The sequence below is a fragment of the Capricornis sumatraensis genome, chromosome 4 (assembly GCF_032405125.1).
Source record: "Capricornis sumatraensis isolate serow.1 chromosome 4, serow.2, whole genome shotgun sequence".
In the NCBI taxonomy this organism is placed as follows: Eukaryota; Metazoa; Chordata; class Mammalia; order Artiodactyla; family Bovidae; genus Capricornis; species Capricornis sumatraensis.
The window spans coordinates 100,012,902-100,032,004 of NC_091072.1; the positions used below are offsets into that span (position 1 = coordinate 100,012,902).

At 50.4% G+C, this 19,103-nt stretch overlaps 1 protein-coding gene across 1 annotated transcript; it reads left to right on the forward strand.

Moving 5' to 3' along the window:
- The first annotated feature begins 2,072 nt into the window (after nt 1–2,072).
- On the forward strand, nt 2,073–17,859 carry AVIL (advillin). Its single transcript, XM_068970877.1, has 19 exons — nt 2,073–2,138; nt 3,428–3,502; nt 4,244–4,440; nt 5,856–5,964; nt 6,079–6,189; nt 6,430–6,632; nt 7,115–7,193; nt 7,322–7,420; nt 8,087–8,240; nt 8,343–8,443; nt 8,932–9,069; nt 9,180–9,338; nt 10,283–10,462; nt 12,110–12,255; nt 12,364–12,508; nt 13,933–14,121; nt 14,712–14,780; nt 15,895–16,011; nt 17,746–17,859. The coding sequence occupies exons 1-19, from the start codon at nt 2,073–2,075 to the stop codon at nt 17,857–17,859; spliced, it is 2,451 nt and encodes an 816-aa protein (XP_068826978.1).
- Nucleotides 17,860–19,103: the final 1,244 nt, after the last annotated feature.

Sequence of the window (19,103 nt, forward strand, 5' to 3'; positions counted from 1 at the left end):
GCTTTGGGAGACTTTGGTGTCACAGATGGAAATCACACCTTCTAGGTGTTCCAGTACGGCAAAGTTCCTTTTGTGAGCATGTCCTGTCCTGCATTTCAGGACTCCTGGCCCAGTGAGTGTCTTGATTGCTAAGTCCCTGTTGGGAATTGGGACCACTTTTGGCCCCTGGACTCACAGTCCTAATTAGTGACTGCTGGTTTGACTTTTAGCAGGTTTACACTTAGCTGTCTCCCAGGAACGAATTGGTCCTTATCCCCTTCCCCTAGTTGGGTCATGGCATTTGCCTTTAGTGACTGAAATCCAGGATCTGCAGAAAACCTGAACAAATATTCCCCAGCAGTTCCAAGCAGCACAGGGTGGGGCAGTGCCAGTTATCAAATTAAATCCTCAAACATTGACTGCTCTGCATCATTGCTCTGCTTTAGGCCTGCTACAGCAGTAGACAAAGGGAGGTTTTTGTTTCTCTTTTTTTGTTTTGCCAGTGTCCACACTAGATAATGGCACATACCCAAACCTAGGTTCATCTACCAAGGCTCAAGAAAAGAATGGCCAGACATGCTCCTCCTAACAAGCACAATATGCTTCCAAATAGCCAAACCCCAGGCTTTCCTGGTGGCTCAGATGGCCTGCAATGCACAAGACCCGGGATCGATCCCTGGGTCGGGGAGATGCCCTGGAGAAGGGAATGGCTACCCACTCCAGTACTCTTGCCTGGAGAATTCCATGGATGAGGAGCCTGGTGGGCTACAGTCCATGGAGTCACAAAGAGTCAGACACAGCTGAGTGACTAACACTTTCCCACCAAAATCCCAGATAGATCTTTCAGGGTGTTGTTTTTTCCTTTTCCTATGTATTACTGAATCAGTCAAGCCCATCCTTCACCTTTGCCTGTGAGAGCATCCATCAGTTACTGTGTATCACGAGATTGCAGGCCCCTTGAGAGCAAGAACCACACAGGAATCTTCATTATGTAAAAGCTGTGTGACCACGGCCATGTGTAGGTGCTGGATAACCCTAGACACACCTCGAGTAGAGATGGTGCCCAATGCGCACTTCTCTTTCCCTCTCCCTGTCGCTCCACACCCTGCCTGCGGGAGGCCACTGCACCACTGGCTGGATCTGTGGGGGAGGGGGGGTAGGATCTGTCCACAGGCCACGCCCACCTGTCCCTGCTGGCACCCTGAACTCTTAGTACTCCAACCAGGGATCCAACCCACCACCCCCTGCATTGGAAATCCCAGAGTCTTAAGTGGTGGACTGCCAGGGAAGTCCACCCCCTGAATTCTATGTCCCACCTCTGCCATTTTACTTTCCCTTTTCTTCTGTGAAGCACAGGGAATATATTAGTCATATGACAAAAGCAGGATGGGATAGTTTAAGGATGGTTTACTTTAAAAAGCCTGGTAAGTGAAAGCCCAAAGAGTGGACTGTGAAGAAGGCCTGCCAAGCAAAGAGTCTGGGAGAACTGGAATAAGAATGAGAGAAGGAAACTCAGTTTGGAAATACTCTGATGTAAGCTTTCCAGCCCCGTGGGCCACTGGATTTAGGTAAGTTAGGAAGGGTTGCAGTACCTCAGAGTAATTAGAACAGAGATTTTAAGATCAGGAAGGGATTTCTTTCTAGTGATACTGAGCAAATTATTTAACCTCTCTGAACCTCAATTTTCCCACAATGTTAAGATGAAGGAAATATATTCAGCTTATGAGAATTAAATGAGAGAAATAAAGTCAGTCAACAGAGGGTTTAACACATTTGTCACCCCTTTGGTAAATAATCATGCCTGTTACCAGAGCTCTTAACAAGGGAAGTGGCAAGGGCGAAGCAGAACTTCCGGTGGGCACCACCGCCCACCACCTCCCCGCCGGGTCAGCCAGGCTGACGCCGTGAACTTGGACAAGTCATTTCCCACATCACTGTGAGACGACGGTGCAGGGATGCGCCGTGAGGACATGGCCGGATGGCTGACAAGAGATTGGGAAGTGACTTAGGAGGAAAGCGGGCTGGATGCCTGCTCTGAGAGGCGTCATCTCCCCACTTGTCTGTGATGTTTCAGTCCGGGGAAGACAAGCACCATGTCTCTGAGCAGTGCCTTCCGGGCTGTGGGCAACGACCCCGGGATCATCACCTGGAGGATAGAGGTGAGCTGGGCTGGAAGGGGCTGACGAAGGCCCCCCCACACTGAGTCTCCTGCTAGTGGCTCGGCAGCAGTGAGAGGCAGAGCTGAAGAACATGGTCTCCTATCCTTGCACAGAGCGGGCAGGTGAACTGGAAGAAATGCTCTTCACTTTGGGAGCAGAGCTCCAAGCAAAAATAAGCTGGCCCTTTATCCAGCCATCTGCACTTCCAGTAAATGCCCTGGAGAGATGGGTGGGGCCCGGGCCACCCAGAGAGCCCCAAGACTACTGGCTGCTCTAGTCAGGACAATGGAACCTGTCTTGCATGGGGCACTTTCGCTCCTGCAAAGTAGGAAGTTTGGGTACACCATAGATGGGGCCCTGCTTATCCCTTCTGCTCCGGCTTGAGCCCCTCTGGCTGACCTGGAGCACCACCGGTCTGTAGCTGGGAACCGCCCTGGCCCAGAAAGCCTCACCTCTTCCTCCTCCCTGCTCTGAGCCCAGTGAGGGACTGCTGCATAAAACCCAGGGGAGATGCCCGCCTCACTGTCGTCCACAGGAGGGGTCACAGCTGCCTAGCGAGCTGCTCAGAGCCAGGCACTCCCACTGCTTTTAAGGCTCCCTGGGCATTTAACAACTGATAGGAACAAGAAGTCACACAAACTGTGGGATATTTAACATTTTCACATTTGACACACATATTTTACATAGAATATACTCACATAGGACCTCAGGTTTACCTCCTTGGAGACAGTGATGAAAGTCCCCATCTGAGGCCACATGAATGGCTCTCCTGGGACGAGCCAGACGTGCTATGACAGATGCATCAGAGCTCCAATCCAGACTCCAGACAGGAGCCCTGAGCACAGAACCTGCACACAGCCAGCCCTCAGCCCCCAGAGCCGCACAGAATCCGAGTATTCCACTCCGTTCTCAGACCTGGGCCAGTGCTGGGTGGATGGAGTCAGTGCTGGAGACCCTGGTGCTTTGGCTCAGAGACTTGAGGCTCTTCCTTGAGGGCTTACACCCAGCTGCATAGGACTGAGGGGGCTCACCAGATTCCTCAGTGTAGCGAGATGAGACCAGGCAGGTGGTGGGAGGACAGACCCCGGGCTGTGCGGGCGGAGCTCAGCAGAAGCCGAAGGGATGTGCGCTCATCCTGGGGCTGGCCACCGTGCCCCGTTGGGGACATCTCCCTACCTTTCCACCCACTCCCCAGCCCTGTCACCTGTGCCAAATAATAGCGTGGAGGGAGGAGGCTTGGGGGAGCGAGGGGGAAGGAATGTACCCTACCCATACCCCTGTCCTTCCAGAAAATGGAGCTGGCGCTGGTCCCCCTGAGTGCCCATGGCAACTTCTACGAGGGAGACTGCTATGTCATCCTCTCGGTGAGCACCGTCCCGCCCTCTCCTCTGATTCTCACAAGCTCCTCCCCAGAAAGCCAGTTCCGGTGCTTCCCTGGGAGATCTGCCCACAAAGTTAATCAGGCCTCTTGTATCCGTCTTGATTCTTCCTCGCTGTTGCATGGAACAGGCTTCCAGTTTGCCTATCAAAGGCTGTGCTTAGGCCAGGGTTTTAAATTTTGCATCAGAATTTGGGGGGGGGGGTGGCCCTCAGTCTGAACCTCAGCACGTGGCCCATAGCCAGGCTTCGGCCTCCAGGGCCCAGACCCCAGATTACAGTGCTGTGGAGGAAGGCTAGGTGGACACAGGGCCGTCTCTGGCCTCAAAGTGCTCACCTAGCCGAGGGAACAGCCTCGCACATGGATGGTGCTGACAGAGCCACGCTGGCAAACGGCAGCTCTATACAGCTGTGAGAGTGCAGGGGTGCAAATGAGCAACAAGACAACTCTTGCCTGCAGTCCAGCCTGGCAAGATCCTCCCACCTCTGCTTATGTGGAGGACAGTAAACTGTCAGCATTCCCCAAACATAGGGAGGGACTCAGGCTGCTAGGGCTTGAGTCACGTAACAGGTCTGCCCAGGGGCCACTGCAGGGAGGAAGAGACTGCAGAGCAGGACACAGAGGCCCGAGCTTGCCGAGAATGGGACACAAGTCACCCTAGGCAGCTAGCTTCCCAGGCCAGAGGGGCAAACCGGCCCCTGAGCCAGTCTCTTTGACTACACCCCAGACCCGGAGAGTGGGCAGCCTCCTCTCCCAAGACATCCACTTCTGGATTGGGAAGGACTCCTCCCAGGATGAACAGAGCTGTGCAGCCATCTACACTACGCAGCTGGACGACTACCTGGGGGGCAGCCCTGTTCAGCACCGGGAGGTCCAGTACCACGAGTCCGACACCTTCCACGGATACTTCAAGCAGGGCATCATGTGAGTAGCTGGGCACACAGCAAGGACGTAGATGTGGTCCACCAAAGAGGAAACCCAAAGGCTAAAAAGTATGTGAAGAAAGTAATCAGAGCAATGCGAATCAAAACAAAGCTGTCCTTTCCACCAGTGTAAGTTAGAGGGCTGGGTGCTGCTGAGTGTTGGCAAGGCTGTGGGGAGATGGGCCTGGAGCCCTGCTGGTGGGAGTGAGGACTGGCCCAGTGTTCCGGAGGGCAGTCTGCTACTGCCACTGGGGCAGTTCCCAGGTCCACAAGGGCATGGGAGCCAGAATGTTCATAGTGGTATCAGTGGTGGTGAGAAGCTGCAGGCAGTGGGGCGTGCCTCCCCCGGGGAGACTGAACAGGAGAAACACTCCAAGACAGCACGGAGTACCATGCAGTCACATTAAGACACATCTGACCTGTGGACACACCTTAAAAACACTGGGCTTAAGGAACACAGGAAGAAACAGGCTTGAAATAGAGAACAGAATGCCAATTCCTGTCTGTAAAAAATGACATAAGCACAAAACAACAGGCCACGTTTACCAGAATGAAAATGGAAAGATAGATGTTAAATGGTTAGAATGGATGCCTATGGTGGGGAGAAAAAGGCAGGGAGGAGAGGGTTTGCAGATAAAAGGGAACACATGAACACTTCAAGAGGGGGGTCTTGTAAAGGCCAGTGATGACAGACAGCCTTCCATGAGCTGAGGAGTTTGATCACCTCCAAACTTTACACTTGAGACTGACAACATTTACCCTTGGAATTCTTTGTTGTTAATCTCAAGGAGCTCAAGAGTTCTGAGGCTGGTCGAAGGCCAGCTTCTTGCAGGTGAGCAGTCCTCACTGAGGACCCACTGGGCACAGAGCAGCCTGCTGAGTCACCAGAGCCACAACACCTGTTGAGCAGCAACAGAGGCCCTCTGCTCCCCGGGGGCTTTCTGGGTGCCCTTCACATGTGGGATGCCTAGAGGAGGCTGGGTTGGGGTGAGACCCAGAGGCAGGAGAGTGGTTTCCTGGAGTGAGCTGGTCTTCAGGCCACAGGGAGATGACTGTGCCCCTCCCCCAACACACATGATGTTCAGCTTCAAGAACAAAACAAAGCAAGCTCTTCCATGCTGTGGGGACTCGATCACTCCTCTGTCTGGAGATCTAGTCCTCTGGTGGTTGGTTCCTACTCTTAATATCTCAACTCAAATGTCAGTCCTCCAGAGAAGACAGTCCCAAATGTTCTGTCAAAAAGCCCTCCACTGAGGGCAACTCTGCGGCAGGGGTGACCAGCATCAGTGTTTGCCTTGCTCATTTACCGTCATCACCTGTGTGGGCAGAGGCTGCCTCTGTGTGGCCCACCACTCTCTCCCCAGGACCTGGCACATAGCAGGTTCTCAGTAAATAATGCAACGGTTGTGCCCTCAGCTACAAGAAGGGGGGTGTGGCCTCTGGGATGAAGCACGTGGAGACCAACACCTACGACGTGAAGCGGCTGCTGCATGTGAAGGGGAAGAGAAACATCCGGGCCACCGAGGTGAGTCCTGCCCCCTGTTGAGGTGAGTCCTGCCCCCTGTCTGTCCTGGGCCTGAGGCCTCTCCGCCTGGCACCCAGGTATTCCTTCTGCCTGATGTCTACCTCTTCCCTGCAGGTGGAAATGAGCTGGGACAGTTTTAACCAAGGGGATGTCTTCTTGCTGGATCTTGGGAAGGTCATCATCCAATGGAACGGCCCGGAGAGCAACAGTGGGGAGCGCCTGAAGGTGTGGCCCATGCGGTCGGCCCCTCCTTTCCCCCAGCTACTCTTTCCTTCTTCTCTCCTGGCTGGCTCTTTCCTGCCCTTCCAGCCAGATGCCTGCCTTTGAGCAGCATCTGTTTCAGAGACAGGCCACATGACTGAGGCTGCGACTCAGCCTGGGGTTCCTCAGCATCAGGGTAACCCCTGTGTCTGGGATCTAGGCTGTTTCTCTTGGAACTAAGGGCATCCCTGGCCTTCTTTACAGGCGATGCTTCTGGCAAAGGATATTCGGGACAGGGAGCGAGGGGGCCGTGCTGAGATAGGAGTGATCGAGGGAGACAAGGAGGCAGCCAGCCCGGAGCTGATGAAGGTCCTTCAGGACACCCTCGGCCAGCGCTCCATTATCCAACCAGCAGTCCCAGATGAGGTCATAGATCAGCAGCAGAAATCAAACATCACGTTGTATCAGTGAGTAGCTAAGGCTGGCTACTGGTTGGAACCTGGGGTCAGGAGAAGGTGGCCCCCAGAGAAACAAGCACTTCTGCTTGGCTCCATCTAGGGTGCAGGCACCTGGGTTTCTTTCAGTCTTTCTTCGAATGCAGCTTCTACAAGGAACTCGTTGTTCCCTGAGCAGCTACTGTCTGCTCTTGTTAGCAATGATTCCTGGTCTCTGGGAGAGAATGTTCCTTGACTCAGGTCTATGCATCCCAGGGGTGTGGACAGGATAATGTCAGGGGCAGGGTAGAGATAATATTCAGGAAAGAGATATACAGAAGTCTCCCCCAGACAACAGTGTCCATCACATTCCAGTCTGCACTCAAGCCATGCCTGTCACGAGAAGTCAAACTCTACCCAGAAACTCCATCCTAAGACCAAGGCAGGAAATAGCAAACTGACCACATGATGCGCTGCAGAAGGGAAGGTACAGGCTAACCTCTCCCCTTCTCCAGTGTCTCAGATTCATCTGGACAGCTGGTGGTCACAGAGGTAGCGACGAGGCCTCTGGTCCAGGACTTACTGAACCCTGATGTGAGTAGCACTTGGGTGGGCTTGGCTTGGGGTAGCTGGACCTGGCTTCAGAGGCAGGCCGCACGGAGAGGCCTTCCTTATGGTCTCGGGCAGCAGTAACCACTTTTGTCCCTGGCCATCTGCTTCAGGACTGCTACCTCCTGGACCAAAGTGGAACCAAGATCTATGTGTGGAAAGGAAGAGGAGCCACAAAGGCTGAGAAACAGATGGCCATGTCTAAAGCCCTGGTAGGAGCTATGGACATGCAGTATTATCCAAAAAGTCTGTCCACAAAGCGTCAGAGGTGCTCGGAGAGCCGTACTAGGCACTGGAGCACAAAACATCGCAGTTATATCCGTGACTTCAAAGTCAGACAGGCAAACTGGGATTCAAATCCAGGTCTAGTGTTACCTCCTGGGGTTGTTGTGATGGTTAAATAACATTTGTAAAGCACTCAAACACACTGGCACACACAACTGCCCAATAAAAGGTGGCTGTTATTATTGAAGGCAATATCACGTATCAACAGCCCTGTCCTCAAGGAACTTATGATATTATTGTGCAGCCTCCTGCAGCTGAACCAAGAAGGATGCATCTACCAAGCAAAAAAACAAAGCAAATGAAGGTGATGCAAAGTCAGTAGAGTGCAGAAGTGCTGAAGGGATATACCACAGGGGATAAAAAAAAATCAGTAATAATCATGACCGACGAAGGAATGCCAAAATGTTCTGTTTAGTCCTTTCCTTGAGGCAGCTAGCTTGGTCCCTAGATGGAAGTGGGTTAGAATTTGACTCTGACTCCCAGAAGGAAACAATCTTATCCAATGGCTTCAAAGGGGTGAATTACCAATCAAGCCAAGAACCCAGTGCGTTCCCTGACTGACCTGCCCTTTGGGGGTGGGGGGGTACCCACAGAATTTCATCAGGATGAAGGGCTACCCCAGCAGCACCAACGTGGAGACCGTCAATGACGGTGCCGAGTCGGCCATGTTCAAGCAGCTGTTCCAGAAGTGGACGGTGAAGGAACAGACCATAGGTCTGGGGAAAACGTTCAGCATGGGTAAAGTTGGTAAGACTGCCCCCAGATGGTGTTCTCATTGTGGGGAGTCTCTAGAAAGACGGGCACGGATGCTTTTCACTCACCTGGCTTCTCCCAACCCCTTCTCTGCAGCAAAGGTTTTCCAGGATAAATTTGATGTAATTCTGCTGCACACCAAACCAGGGGTGGCAGCCCAGGAAAGAATGGTGGATGACGGCAATGGCAAAGTTGAGGTAATAAGCCCAGTGACCCGTGTGCCCGGGCAGCCTGGGCACCGGCTCGCCTGGCTGCTTTGCTGCAGAGGAACGCACAGGATCCTGTGTCTCCTCTGCTTCCCTTGTCACCTCCGGGGCCTCGGGACTCTTCCCTAAGAGGTGTCTGTGTCTGCAGGGCTCTCCCACAATTCTTCAGGGAAGGAAAAGGTAGGCACCCCGGTGTGCTGTCAACAGCTCACCTGGCAGACGCATTCAAATCACCTCTGAGCTGTGATGGGGGTGCGTCTGACCAGGGATGACCTAGTTCTCCGGATTCAAATCATGCAAATGTGATAAGCCCTCAGTACTGGGAAGAAGCAGCAGAGGAGAAGGGGTACTGTGAATGGACCTTTGTGCCTCATCCACCTGGATTCTCTGCTCAGCATGGCCCAGTTCCCTCCAGGTGGCTGTTTGTTCAAAGAGGACTCCCCCCATCTCTGGGGAACTGTGTCTCCTTCTATGCCCAGGTCTGGAGGATAGAAAACCTGGAGCTGGTCCCCGTGGAGCACCAGTGGTATGGCTTTTTTTATGGGGGAGACTGCTATCTGGTTCTCTATACGTACGAGATGCATGGGAAGCCTCATTACATCCTGTATATCTGGCAGGTAGGCCTGGGGCAGGCTCTTAGCTTTGGATCCTGGTGCTTCCTCTGGCCACTGAGCTGGGGGGAGGCGGGAGGTGGCAGGGCCCCATTGCACCCCTCTCACCCCTGCAGGGCCGCCAGGCCTCACAGGATGAGCTGGCAGCCTCGGCATATCAGGCGGAAGAGGTGGACCAGCAGTTTGAAGGGGCCCCCGTGCAGGTTCGGGTCACCATGGGGAAGGAGCCGCGCCACTTCATGGCCATCTTCAAAGGAAAGCTGGTCATCTTTGAGGTGAGAACCCTTAGGTAAAATTCCCCCAGAAGCAGAATGCTCAGAACCAGCAGGTCAGCAGGGAGCTACAGTAGAGGAGAGGAGGGGTGGAGAGTGGGGCTTGGGGTGGACACAGACGAGAAGGGGGTAAATCTCTCTAAGACACTGAAGTGTATCCCGACTGCCTAGGGCTTCGAGTCCACACTCCTGCCTAGTTCATGTTCAAGGTCTTGTATAATCTGACCCATATTACCTGTGCAGGTGCATCAGCCTCAGCTCCCTAACCTCCACACTCCACTCCAGTCAGGTGGGTCTCCTCTTTAGACCTCACATGTGCTCTATCGTCCTGTCTGCCTCCTCCAGCCATTGTGCCCCTGACTCCAGTCCCATGTCTTCCAGAAAGCCTTGGCTGAAGCACCACCAGGACTGTATGATGTCACAGGCTTGACATACACAAGTCTGTGGTCAAGCCCTAGTCCTGTCATTGATTAGCCAGTTTTCTGAGCTTCAGTTTCCTCACCTGCACTGTGGGATAATAATACCTACTTCACAGAGTTATTATGAGGATCAATAAAATGATATAGCCAAGGCACCAGAAAAGAGCCTGGCATATGACTCAGGTCTCAGAATGAAAGCTAACACCATTTCTTAAAAATATGTATTTATTTGGCTGCAGAGGGTCTTAGCTCTCACATGTGGGACCTAGTTCTCTGACCAGGGATTGAAGCTGGGCCCCCTGCACTGGGAGCACAGAGTCTTAGCTGCTGGACAACCAGGGAAGCCCCCGAAAGCTAACACTGTTGGTACCGTAACTCCGGCTCACCTCGACCTCTCTCAGTTGGCTGAGAAGCTCCTTGAGGGCAAAAATGGTGTCAGATATAGCCCTGTTCTCCACAGCGCTGGCCCAGTGCTCAGCGCACATGGCACACCTTAGATCTAGACTCTGCTTTTCTTTTTCTCTCTAGGGTGGCACTTCTAGGAAGGGAAATGCTGAGCCGGATCCTCCAGTAAGACTCTTCCAGATTCAAGGACATAACAAATATAACACCAAAGCAGTGGAAGTCCCAGCCTTCACCTCCTCCCTAAACTCCAATGATGTCTTTCTGCTGCGGACGCAGGCAGAGCACTACCTGTGGTTTGGCAAGGTAGGACGGCTGGCCCAGCAGTCACACCCATCCCTTGGCTCCCAGCCCTGCACCCACCCTCTGGTCAGCAAGGGCAAAGGAACTTAGAGTAGGCTGGAGCAGTCCTCACAAAGAGGAGTCTTTTTCCTAAAGATTCTTCAAAGGGACCAGCAGTGTTTCTCACAATTAGGCCTCCAGTTACACACTCAATAATGGCACTCCTCACACCCAGGAAACCCTCCATAAACAGCTAAACACATGGAGGCTGGATGCAGGATGGAAAAGCCAATCTTTCCACACCAGTGTGATGCACTGTAATAGGACAGGCATTAATACTGAACAAAAGAACACTAAAAATATGATGTTTGTCAATTCAGATTTCATGCATTGAAAAGCACTAGAACTGTTTTACAAAAGAGAACAGAATAGAAAAAGATGCTCAATATTAATAGTCATTAGGGAAATGCAAATAGAAACCCCAATGAGATACCACTACACACCTAGGAGTAATGACTAAAAAACTGATAATATCTAGTGCTGGTGGCAAAAAGCAATAGGAATTCTCACACACTGCAGGTGAAAATGCAAATATGGCCTTAGAAAACAATTTGACAGTTTCTTATAAAACATATACTTATTGTATGAGCCCATTCCTGGGTATGTACCCATGTGAAAAAACTACCTTCACACAAAAATCTATACAGAAATGTTTAATAGCACCTTTATTTGTAATTGCCAAAAACTGGAAGCAAATCAACTGGAGGATGGATAAGCAAGCAGTGGTGCCTCCACACAATTGGAATGGAATACTACTCAGCTGCAGAACACCCACAGCTGCAAGGAAGAATCTCAAATGCGTTATGCTAAGTGAAAGAAGCTAGACTCAAAGGCCACACAGTGTAGGACTCCATTTACCAGGTTTTGGAAGAGGCAAAACCGTAGTGATGGAGAACAGATCCCTGGTTGCCAGAGGCTAAGGATTCAGGGAGGGTTTGACTACAAAGGTACGGTAGTCTGAGGGAAGCTTTTGCAGAGGTGAGGCAACTTCTCTGTTTTTGTTGTGGTGGTGGTAGCATGATTCTATGCATTTGTCAAGAGTCATAGAACTCTATGGCAGAAAAGGTGAATTTTCCTGTATATAATTTTAAAAATAAGTTTAATTTTTTTCTTAAAAAAAATCAAAAGTAGGTGCTAAAATTCCAACTGAAGGTAAAACAAAAGTGACCTCTCAATACCCACTGAGCAGTTCAGAGTCTAGTCCTGCCCTTTGCTTCCACACTGTTTTCCTCCTTCCCACCCACCCCCCACCCCCAAGCCTCCCCCCACCCCCCCAGCCCCCCACCCCCGCCTCCACCCTTCCAAGCACCGGAACCACACTTCCAAGCACCGGAACAAAACCATCTATCTCCCTGTCCTGAGGTCTTTTGGCTTGGTAACTAATCCTGGCTGCTGCTGCTGCTGCTAAGTCGCTTCAGTCGTGTCTGACTCTGTGTGACCCCATAGACAGCAGCCCACCAGGCTCCCCCCATCCCTGGGATTCTCCAGGCAAGAACACTGGAGTGGGGTGCCATTTCCTTCTACACTGAGTTATTAGTCTAAAGCACTTTATTCCCACATCAACGTGCCTGTGTGTGACTAACATCTGTGTTCTCGCCACACCGTTCTCAGGGGTCTAGTGGGGATGAGCGGGCGATGGCTAAGGAGCTGGCCGGACTTCTCTGTGATGGTACTGAGAACACAGTGGCTGAGGGCCAGGAGCCAGCTGAGTTCTGGGACCTGCTGGGAGGGAAAACTCCCTACGCCAGTGACAAAAGGTACAGGACCACAGCATCCCCCTCCGTTTGGCTCCCCCTGCCTCCCAGACTGGTGAACTGCAGGTGATTTCCAAGCAGCTCAGCTCCTCTGCATGGACTGTATTGCAGACTACAGCAGGAGATCCTAGATGTCCAGCCTCGTCTCTTCGAATGTTCCAATAAGACTGGCCGGTTCACTGTCACTGAGATCATAGACTTCACCCAGGATGACCTGAACCCAGGTGACGTGATGCTCCTGGATACCTGGGACCAGGTAAGACACAGCCGGAGAGCTTGGAACGAACGACAGACATCCTCACGCTTTAGTCTATTTTTGTATAGTATCTCTCCCCCAAACCCCAGTTAAGCCAGGGTAGCCCTGGACCATCCCCAAGTCAATCAAGCAATTGTCAGTGGTGACCGAAGGGAGAGCCTGCTTTTTGGCCAGCGTTGGAGAGAATAGAATGTTGTTTAAAACTCACCATCCTGGGAATTTTCCCACCATGCTCTGCGAAAATCATGCCATCCTACCTATCACACACTCCATTCTCTCAGGACCAAGAGCAGCAGGCTCCACACCTGGAGATTTGGGCCTTTGGGGGAATAAAGGGATAAAAGGGGACATCTTCAAGGCCACCCTTCCGCCACATCCTGACACCTCTTCCTTTCTAATCACTGTGCTGGGTGTGGTGTCACTAAGGCGAAGGGCCCCACCCCACTCTCAGAGTCTACAGGCTGATGGAGGGTGGAGGAGACCGGACGTAGAATCATCATTTTACTGTGATGGAGGTACCTATGAAGTGCCTCGGCAGCACAAATTAGGGGTATTCAACACAGTTCAAGGGCTCAGAGAAGACTCTCTGGAGGAGATGGCTCCCAGACTCCAAGGAGAAACAGGTATCAACCAAGTAAAGAGGCCATTCCAGGCAAAAGAAAAGCAAGGCAGGAAATAGTCTAGTATATAGGGAACTACAAAGAGTATTATCAGAGTATAATACAGAGTTAAAGAGTGCCCTAGAGGTGAAGTTAAAGAAGTAGGTATGGACCTTACCAACCAAGTCAAGAAGTTTGGAACTTACCCTGGAAAGCTACTGAAATTTAAGCAGGTGAGTGACATGGTCAGAGTGTGCTTTAGATCACTCACTCTGGCGAGTGTAGGAGAGGAGGGAGGGGGTGTGAGAAAAAAGAAGACTGTACGTTGGGAGGCCCGTCAGCACACCATGGTCCTAGTTCAGAAAGAGCTGCTGCTGGCCCACACAGAAGCAGTGGAGCAGAGCTGGATGGATGGCGACAGATTTGACAAAAGCGTGGGAGGTAAACTAGCTCAGTCCTGGTGATACAGAAGGCATTCAGGATGATTCCCAGGTTACTGCCTTGGGTGACTGAATGGACACCATTCCCCAAGAATGCAGACACAGATACAAGTTTAGGAAAGAGCTACATGTTGGGGGTGTTATACTTGAGGTGCTTGGAGACAGCCAAGAGGAGATGTTTTGCAAGCAGCTGGATTCAGGAAGCTGACGTTCAGAGAGTTCAGGACTGGAGATGTAGATGTGGGAGATACACAAATCAAAATAAATCTGAGAAAAACTTTACTCTGCTGAGGCTGTGAACTGCTGGCAGGGAAAGACGGGGCAGCGTGTACTATCTAGCTTTGGCACGAGTGAGCGCAGTAACAAACAGTCTCTATGACAACAGGTGTTCCTGTGGATTGGGGCTGAGGCCAATGCCGCAGAGAAGGAGAGCGCTCTGTCTACCGCCCAGGAGTACCTGCACACTCACCCCAGCGGCCGAGACACCGGCACACCGATCCTGATCGTTAAACAGGGGTTCGAGCCTCCCATCTTCACAGGCTTGTTCCTGGCCTGGGACCCTCACATTTGGAGTGTAAGGACAGAGAAGCAGGGAGATGTTCTTACTGCCAGGGTGCTCAGCACTGACAGCTCAGAAGGATGGCAGGGAACTCGAGGGCCGAGTCGACCCAGGACTGTACCTCCCCACTCCCTTCTCCCCTCTTGTGTTTTCACCTTCCTTCTCTTTCGCATCCTGCACAGCAGTTAAGTTTAGTCGGCAAATTCACAGCTTGCCTCAGGAACAGGCAACGTGATAAGCAGTAAAGTTTGTGAAGTCTGTCCACACACATTACACCCTGATAGCCAGGGGAACATTGTTGCCTGTGTTACAAATGAGGAAGCTCAGAGGAGAAGTTACTTGTCTACAGTCACAACCAGTAGGAAGAAGCCAGGTTTTCTGACTCCTAGTCAACTGTTCTTAGTATGGAACATTGAGGAGCCACCAGCAAACAGTGCAGATCATGTTTAAGTACCTTCCAACCCTGCATAGTCCTTTCTGCTTATCTCTGAAATGTTTTCTGTCCGCTGGCTGTTTTTCTTCTCTCAAGGGTTATAGACCAGACCTGAGACGTCCCTCCACTAAAAGCAGCATCTCATCCTGTGTTTTCTATCTCTTCTTTCCAGGCAGGGAAATCATATGAACAGTTAAAAGAGGAGCTGGGAGATGCTGCTGCTATCACAAGAATCACTGCTGTGAGTTTCTTGGAGGAGCTATTCACAGGCAACCAGAGCCAGAAAGAAACAGCAGATGCTACAGACACAGCATGGCCGAAACCCTATCATGTCCTTCTCAGTATCACTCTGACGGTCTAATTGGATGTGAAGATTGTTTTAATTGGTAGAAAAAGCAGGCTTCAGAGCCGAGTTCCTTATTTTACTGCCTTCCAAAATTTAGAACAGACTTGCTGTTACCAAATCGAATTATTCAACTCTGTCACTCAGGAGAGATTAAATTTACTAGTAGTATTTTTCAGAAATAACAAGCTTCTAACCCAGGTGGGGCTTCCCTGGTGGCTCAGAGGGTAAAGCGCCTGCATGCAATGCAGGTGACCTGGGTTCGATCCCTGGGTTGGGACGTTCCCCTGGAGAAGGAAATGGCAACCCACTCCAGTATCCTTGCCTGGAGAATCCCATGGAAGAGCCTGGTGGGCTACAGTCCGTGGGGTAGCAAAGAGTCGGATGCGACTGAGCGAGCTCACTTCACTTCAACCCACGTGACACTATTAGTTTCTGACAGTGGCATCCACAGAAACTCAGGCCATTATCCCTGTTTTAATGGCCCCCAAAAGTGGAGCTCCTGGCCGAGAAGCCAACAGGTTTTTAACATCAGGACAGTGCACAGCACCGCTGTCCAAACCATCTGGCATTTTGTTGTTTGTGCTCTAAAAACTCAAGATTTCAAAACTCAGGGCAATGTAGCATCTTTAGAATGTATTTAAGAGAAGTATGACTTCGATTTGAAATCATCTGAAGGCCAGAAATGTAGAGCCCAAAGTAAAAGTACCAAGAGAAAGGATGTGATCACAGTATTTAAGTGAGATTTATGCAAAACATTCATGCCAACTGACGATACAGGATTTACCTTAGACTCACTGAATCAGCTTCCCAAGAACCCCCAAACTAAAATATTTTAGATTTCCTGATGACTCTGACATGCAGCCAGTGTTGGGGACCACTGTTCTAAAAGATGATTATAAAGTGTGAAGTGGTAAAAAAAAAAAAAAAAATTTAAATGTTATAAACACAGAACTTCAATTGCACAGACCTGAGTGGTCTTTTATTGTGTCTACATTCTTATCTTCCCTAGGATATGAGGGACACAACCCTTCCCCTGAATTCTGAGCCAAAATATTACCCCCTAGAAGTTCTGTTGAAAAATCAGAGTCAGGAGTTGCCAGAGGATGTGAACCCTGCCAAAAAGGAGGTGAGTGACTGACGTGAGTGGAGCTCTGCATAAGCACCATCTCGGAATATGGCCAACACTGTAAACACTCAGTAGACATCTGACCTACCCAGGAGCTCAAGCCAGAAACCCAGGGCTCCTTCTCGATTCTTTTTCCTCACCTCCCACATCAACCCATCAGCTAGCTGCCACCCACTGCTCTCCATCTCTCTGCTGCCAGTATGGCCAGCCATCATGGACCACTGCCATAGGCCCCCAGTGAGTTTCCACCTCTGTCCCTACAATCTGATCCCCATATAACAACCAATGGGCTTTTACAGCAGATGATACTCTTCTGTTTAACACACCTCGAATGGCTTCCCACTGCACTTAGAATCCAGAGTCCCTGTAATGGCCTCCAAGGCCCTATACAACCTGGCCCCTACCCACCTCTGATTTAGTCTTACAGGCTCACTACTGTCTTCACTTACAGCCCTTTAGCCAGTTGCTGTTTTTCTGTTCCTCAAACGTGAGCCTTTCTGCTGGCTACTGCTCCTGCCTGAAAAAACATCTCTCCCAGATCATCAGAGAGCCAGGTCCGCCTCACTGTTTAGGTCACAGCTGCAGGGTCACCTCCCCAGGAAGGCCTTCCCTGGCCACCCGACCCTGCCTCCCTCAGCCCCTACAGTCCTCTTGTACTTGGTCATTCAATGTCTGTCTGCCCCACTCCCTGACACCTTCAAAAGCAGGGGCCTTGTCTGTACTGTTCACCATCACATTCTCAGCTTCTTAGCACCTGAACAGTGACTGGCAGATCATAGGCACAACTTCCGTTTCAGCTGATTTAATCAACGGTCATGTTGAATGAATGAATTTATTTTCCCCTTGAAGGGTTTCTGGGCTTCCCTGATAGCTCAGTTGGTAAAGAATCTGCCTGCCCCCGGTTTGATTCCTGGGTAGGGAAGATCTGCTGGAGAAGGGATAGGCTACCCACTCCAGTATTCATGGGCTTCCCTGGTGGCTCAGCTGGTAAAGAATCCACCTGAGATGCAGGAGACCTGGGTTCAGTCCCTGGGTTGGGAAGATCACCCGGAGAAGGGAAAGGCTACGCACTCCAGTATTCTGCCTGGAGAATTCCATGGACTGTATAGTCTATGGGGTTGCAAAAAGTCAGATACAGCTGAGCAACTTTCACCTGAAGGGTCTCTAAATTTTCCACAGTGTCTGGGCTACAACTTCCTTGAAAACAGAAACCATACCTTAATAATTTTACTTGGACTGAAAATATCCATTAATCATTAATAAATAAATGTTAGAATGCTATGCTCTCAACAAGATCCACCTGATCCTGCACTGGAAAACATCTGGACAAAAAATGGCAGATAAAAAAGAAAAATATTAATAAAAAATGGCAGATGAGGGCATAAGGCAAGGAAACCTGTCACTCAGTTTAGCTCTCCATTCAGCCAAAGCCTAATGTTTAGCACTCATACATAATATATAACCCATTTCTTGTCCTTCTGGCAAGAGACTGGTGCCAGGTGGGACTGCAAGCGCAGTGAACCCAGTCAGCGCTTCCACAGGCCACGGTGGGATTCCACAAACTGAAGAGCTCGCCAATGAATAATTAAAGTCAAACACAGACTTTCTGAAAAATTCATTCTACTTTCCCTTTCAAGAAACTACTTGGGACTATCTCTTGGCCCCTCTGCCCCCACCCCATTAACACTGACAGGTGCCAGGTCTTCTAACTAGAAACTTTGTTTTCTCTCTTAGAATTACCTCTCTGAACGGGACTTTGTTTCTGTGTTTGGCATCACAAGAGGGCAGTTTGCTGCTCTGCCTGGCTGGAAACAGCTCCAGATGAAGAAAGAAAAGGGGCTTTTCTGAGGCAAGAAGGCATCTGCCTATTGCAAGATCCCAGAAGAGAGCAGACAGTGCCAATGTCAGGAAAGAATTTCTCTAATTTCTGCCTAACGTCCAGCTACTTAATGGAGAGATAGTTGAGCCTGCCAATCACAGCATGTACTCCATTTTTCTCATCCCTGCATTTCTTAGTTGTCATATACCTAAAATGGTAGCTGCTCACTTTGAAATTTTTATGGTCTTCTGGCTGAAGCCTTAGCAGAAAACGCTAAAACTGCATGAAAATCTGGAGAAGTCAAAAGTAAGAGAACAGAAAAATTGTTTAAAGTGCTTAATTCTGGGGCAAGGGCCTAAGTTTAAATTTTAAGGTTGGTATTTTCTATTTAACCCACAAATTATCAAAGTTATTCACATATGTACCCTGAAGTCAAAATCTAAATGCTCAAATCTGTATGTGCCAGAAGTTTTTAAGTTTTCAAATAAAGATATCTATAAGGACAAACGGGAGTTCTTTTCAGTATTTTGGGTCTGCCCATTAGGGTAACTACTGTGTTCTACGAGAGAAATGTCTCAGGACTGGGGAAGTCAAGAGGCACTGCTGGGCTTCCCTAGAGTGGCTCAGTGGTAAAGAACCCACCTGCTGATGCAGGAGACATGAGTTCGATCCCTGCTCTGGGAAGATCCCACGTGCCATGGAGCAACTAAGCCTTTGAGACACAACTATTGAGTCTGCACTCTAGAGCGCAGAAGCCCCAGCTACTGAGCCCATGAGCCCCAACTACTGAAGCCTGCAAACTTACAGAGTCCGTGCTCCGCAACAAGAGAAGCCACTGCAATGAGAAGCCCGAGCACCACAACTGGAGTAAAAGCCCACAAAGCAACAAAGACCCAGCACAGCCGTAAACAAATAAAACTATTAAAATTTTTTTTAAAAGAGGCACTGCTGAGGGAGCTCTCTGGATAGCTGGGATCCCTGTTTCTGGCACAAGAATCCCAGAATCTGCCTCACAGCTGTCCAGGAAACCTCAGGCCCCACCCAGCTACACCCTACTATCCAGAAGAGAAACAAGGCCATGTGTTATTAATTTCAGGAATGAGGCCAGAACCAGTGTGTATACCACCACAGAGAGCCTTCAGAGCATGCTACAGACATCAACAAATGAACCACATTTTCCAGACAACTCTGAGTCAACAACTGCAGAAGATTCCATGCGGCAAAAGTAATGTAACTGGGGAAGTTCCAGGATAGAAGCTTGGTCCAAAGCGTC

What these genes read in the sequence shown, in the direction of transcription:
- AVIL (XM_068970877.1), top strand. Translation starts at nt 2,073, where the DNA reads ATGTCTCTGAGCAGTGCCTTCCGGGCTGTGGGCAACGACCCCGGGATC. An exon ending in TCAAACATCACGTTGTATCA is followed by an intron (nt 6,633 to 7,114) that starts GTGAGTAGCTAA and finishes CCCCTTCTCCAG; the next exon opens with TGTCTCAGATTCATCTGGAC. An exon ending in ACATCCTGTATATCTGGCAG is followed by an intron (nt 9,070 to 9,179) that starts GTAGGCCTGGGG and finishes TCACCCCTGCAG; the next exon opens with GGCCGCCAGGCCTCACAGGA.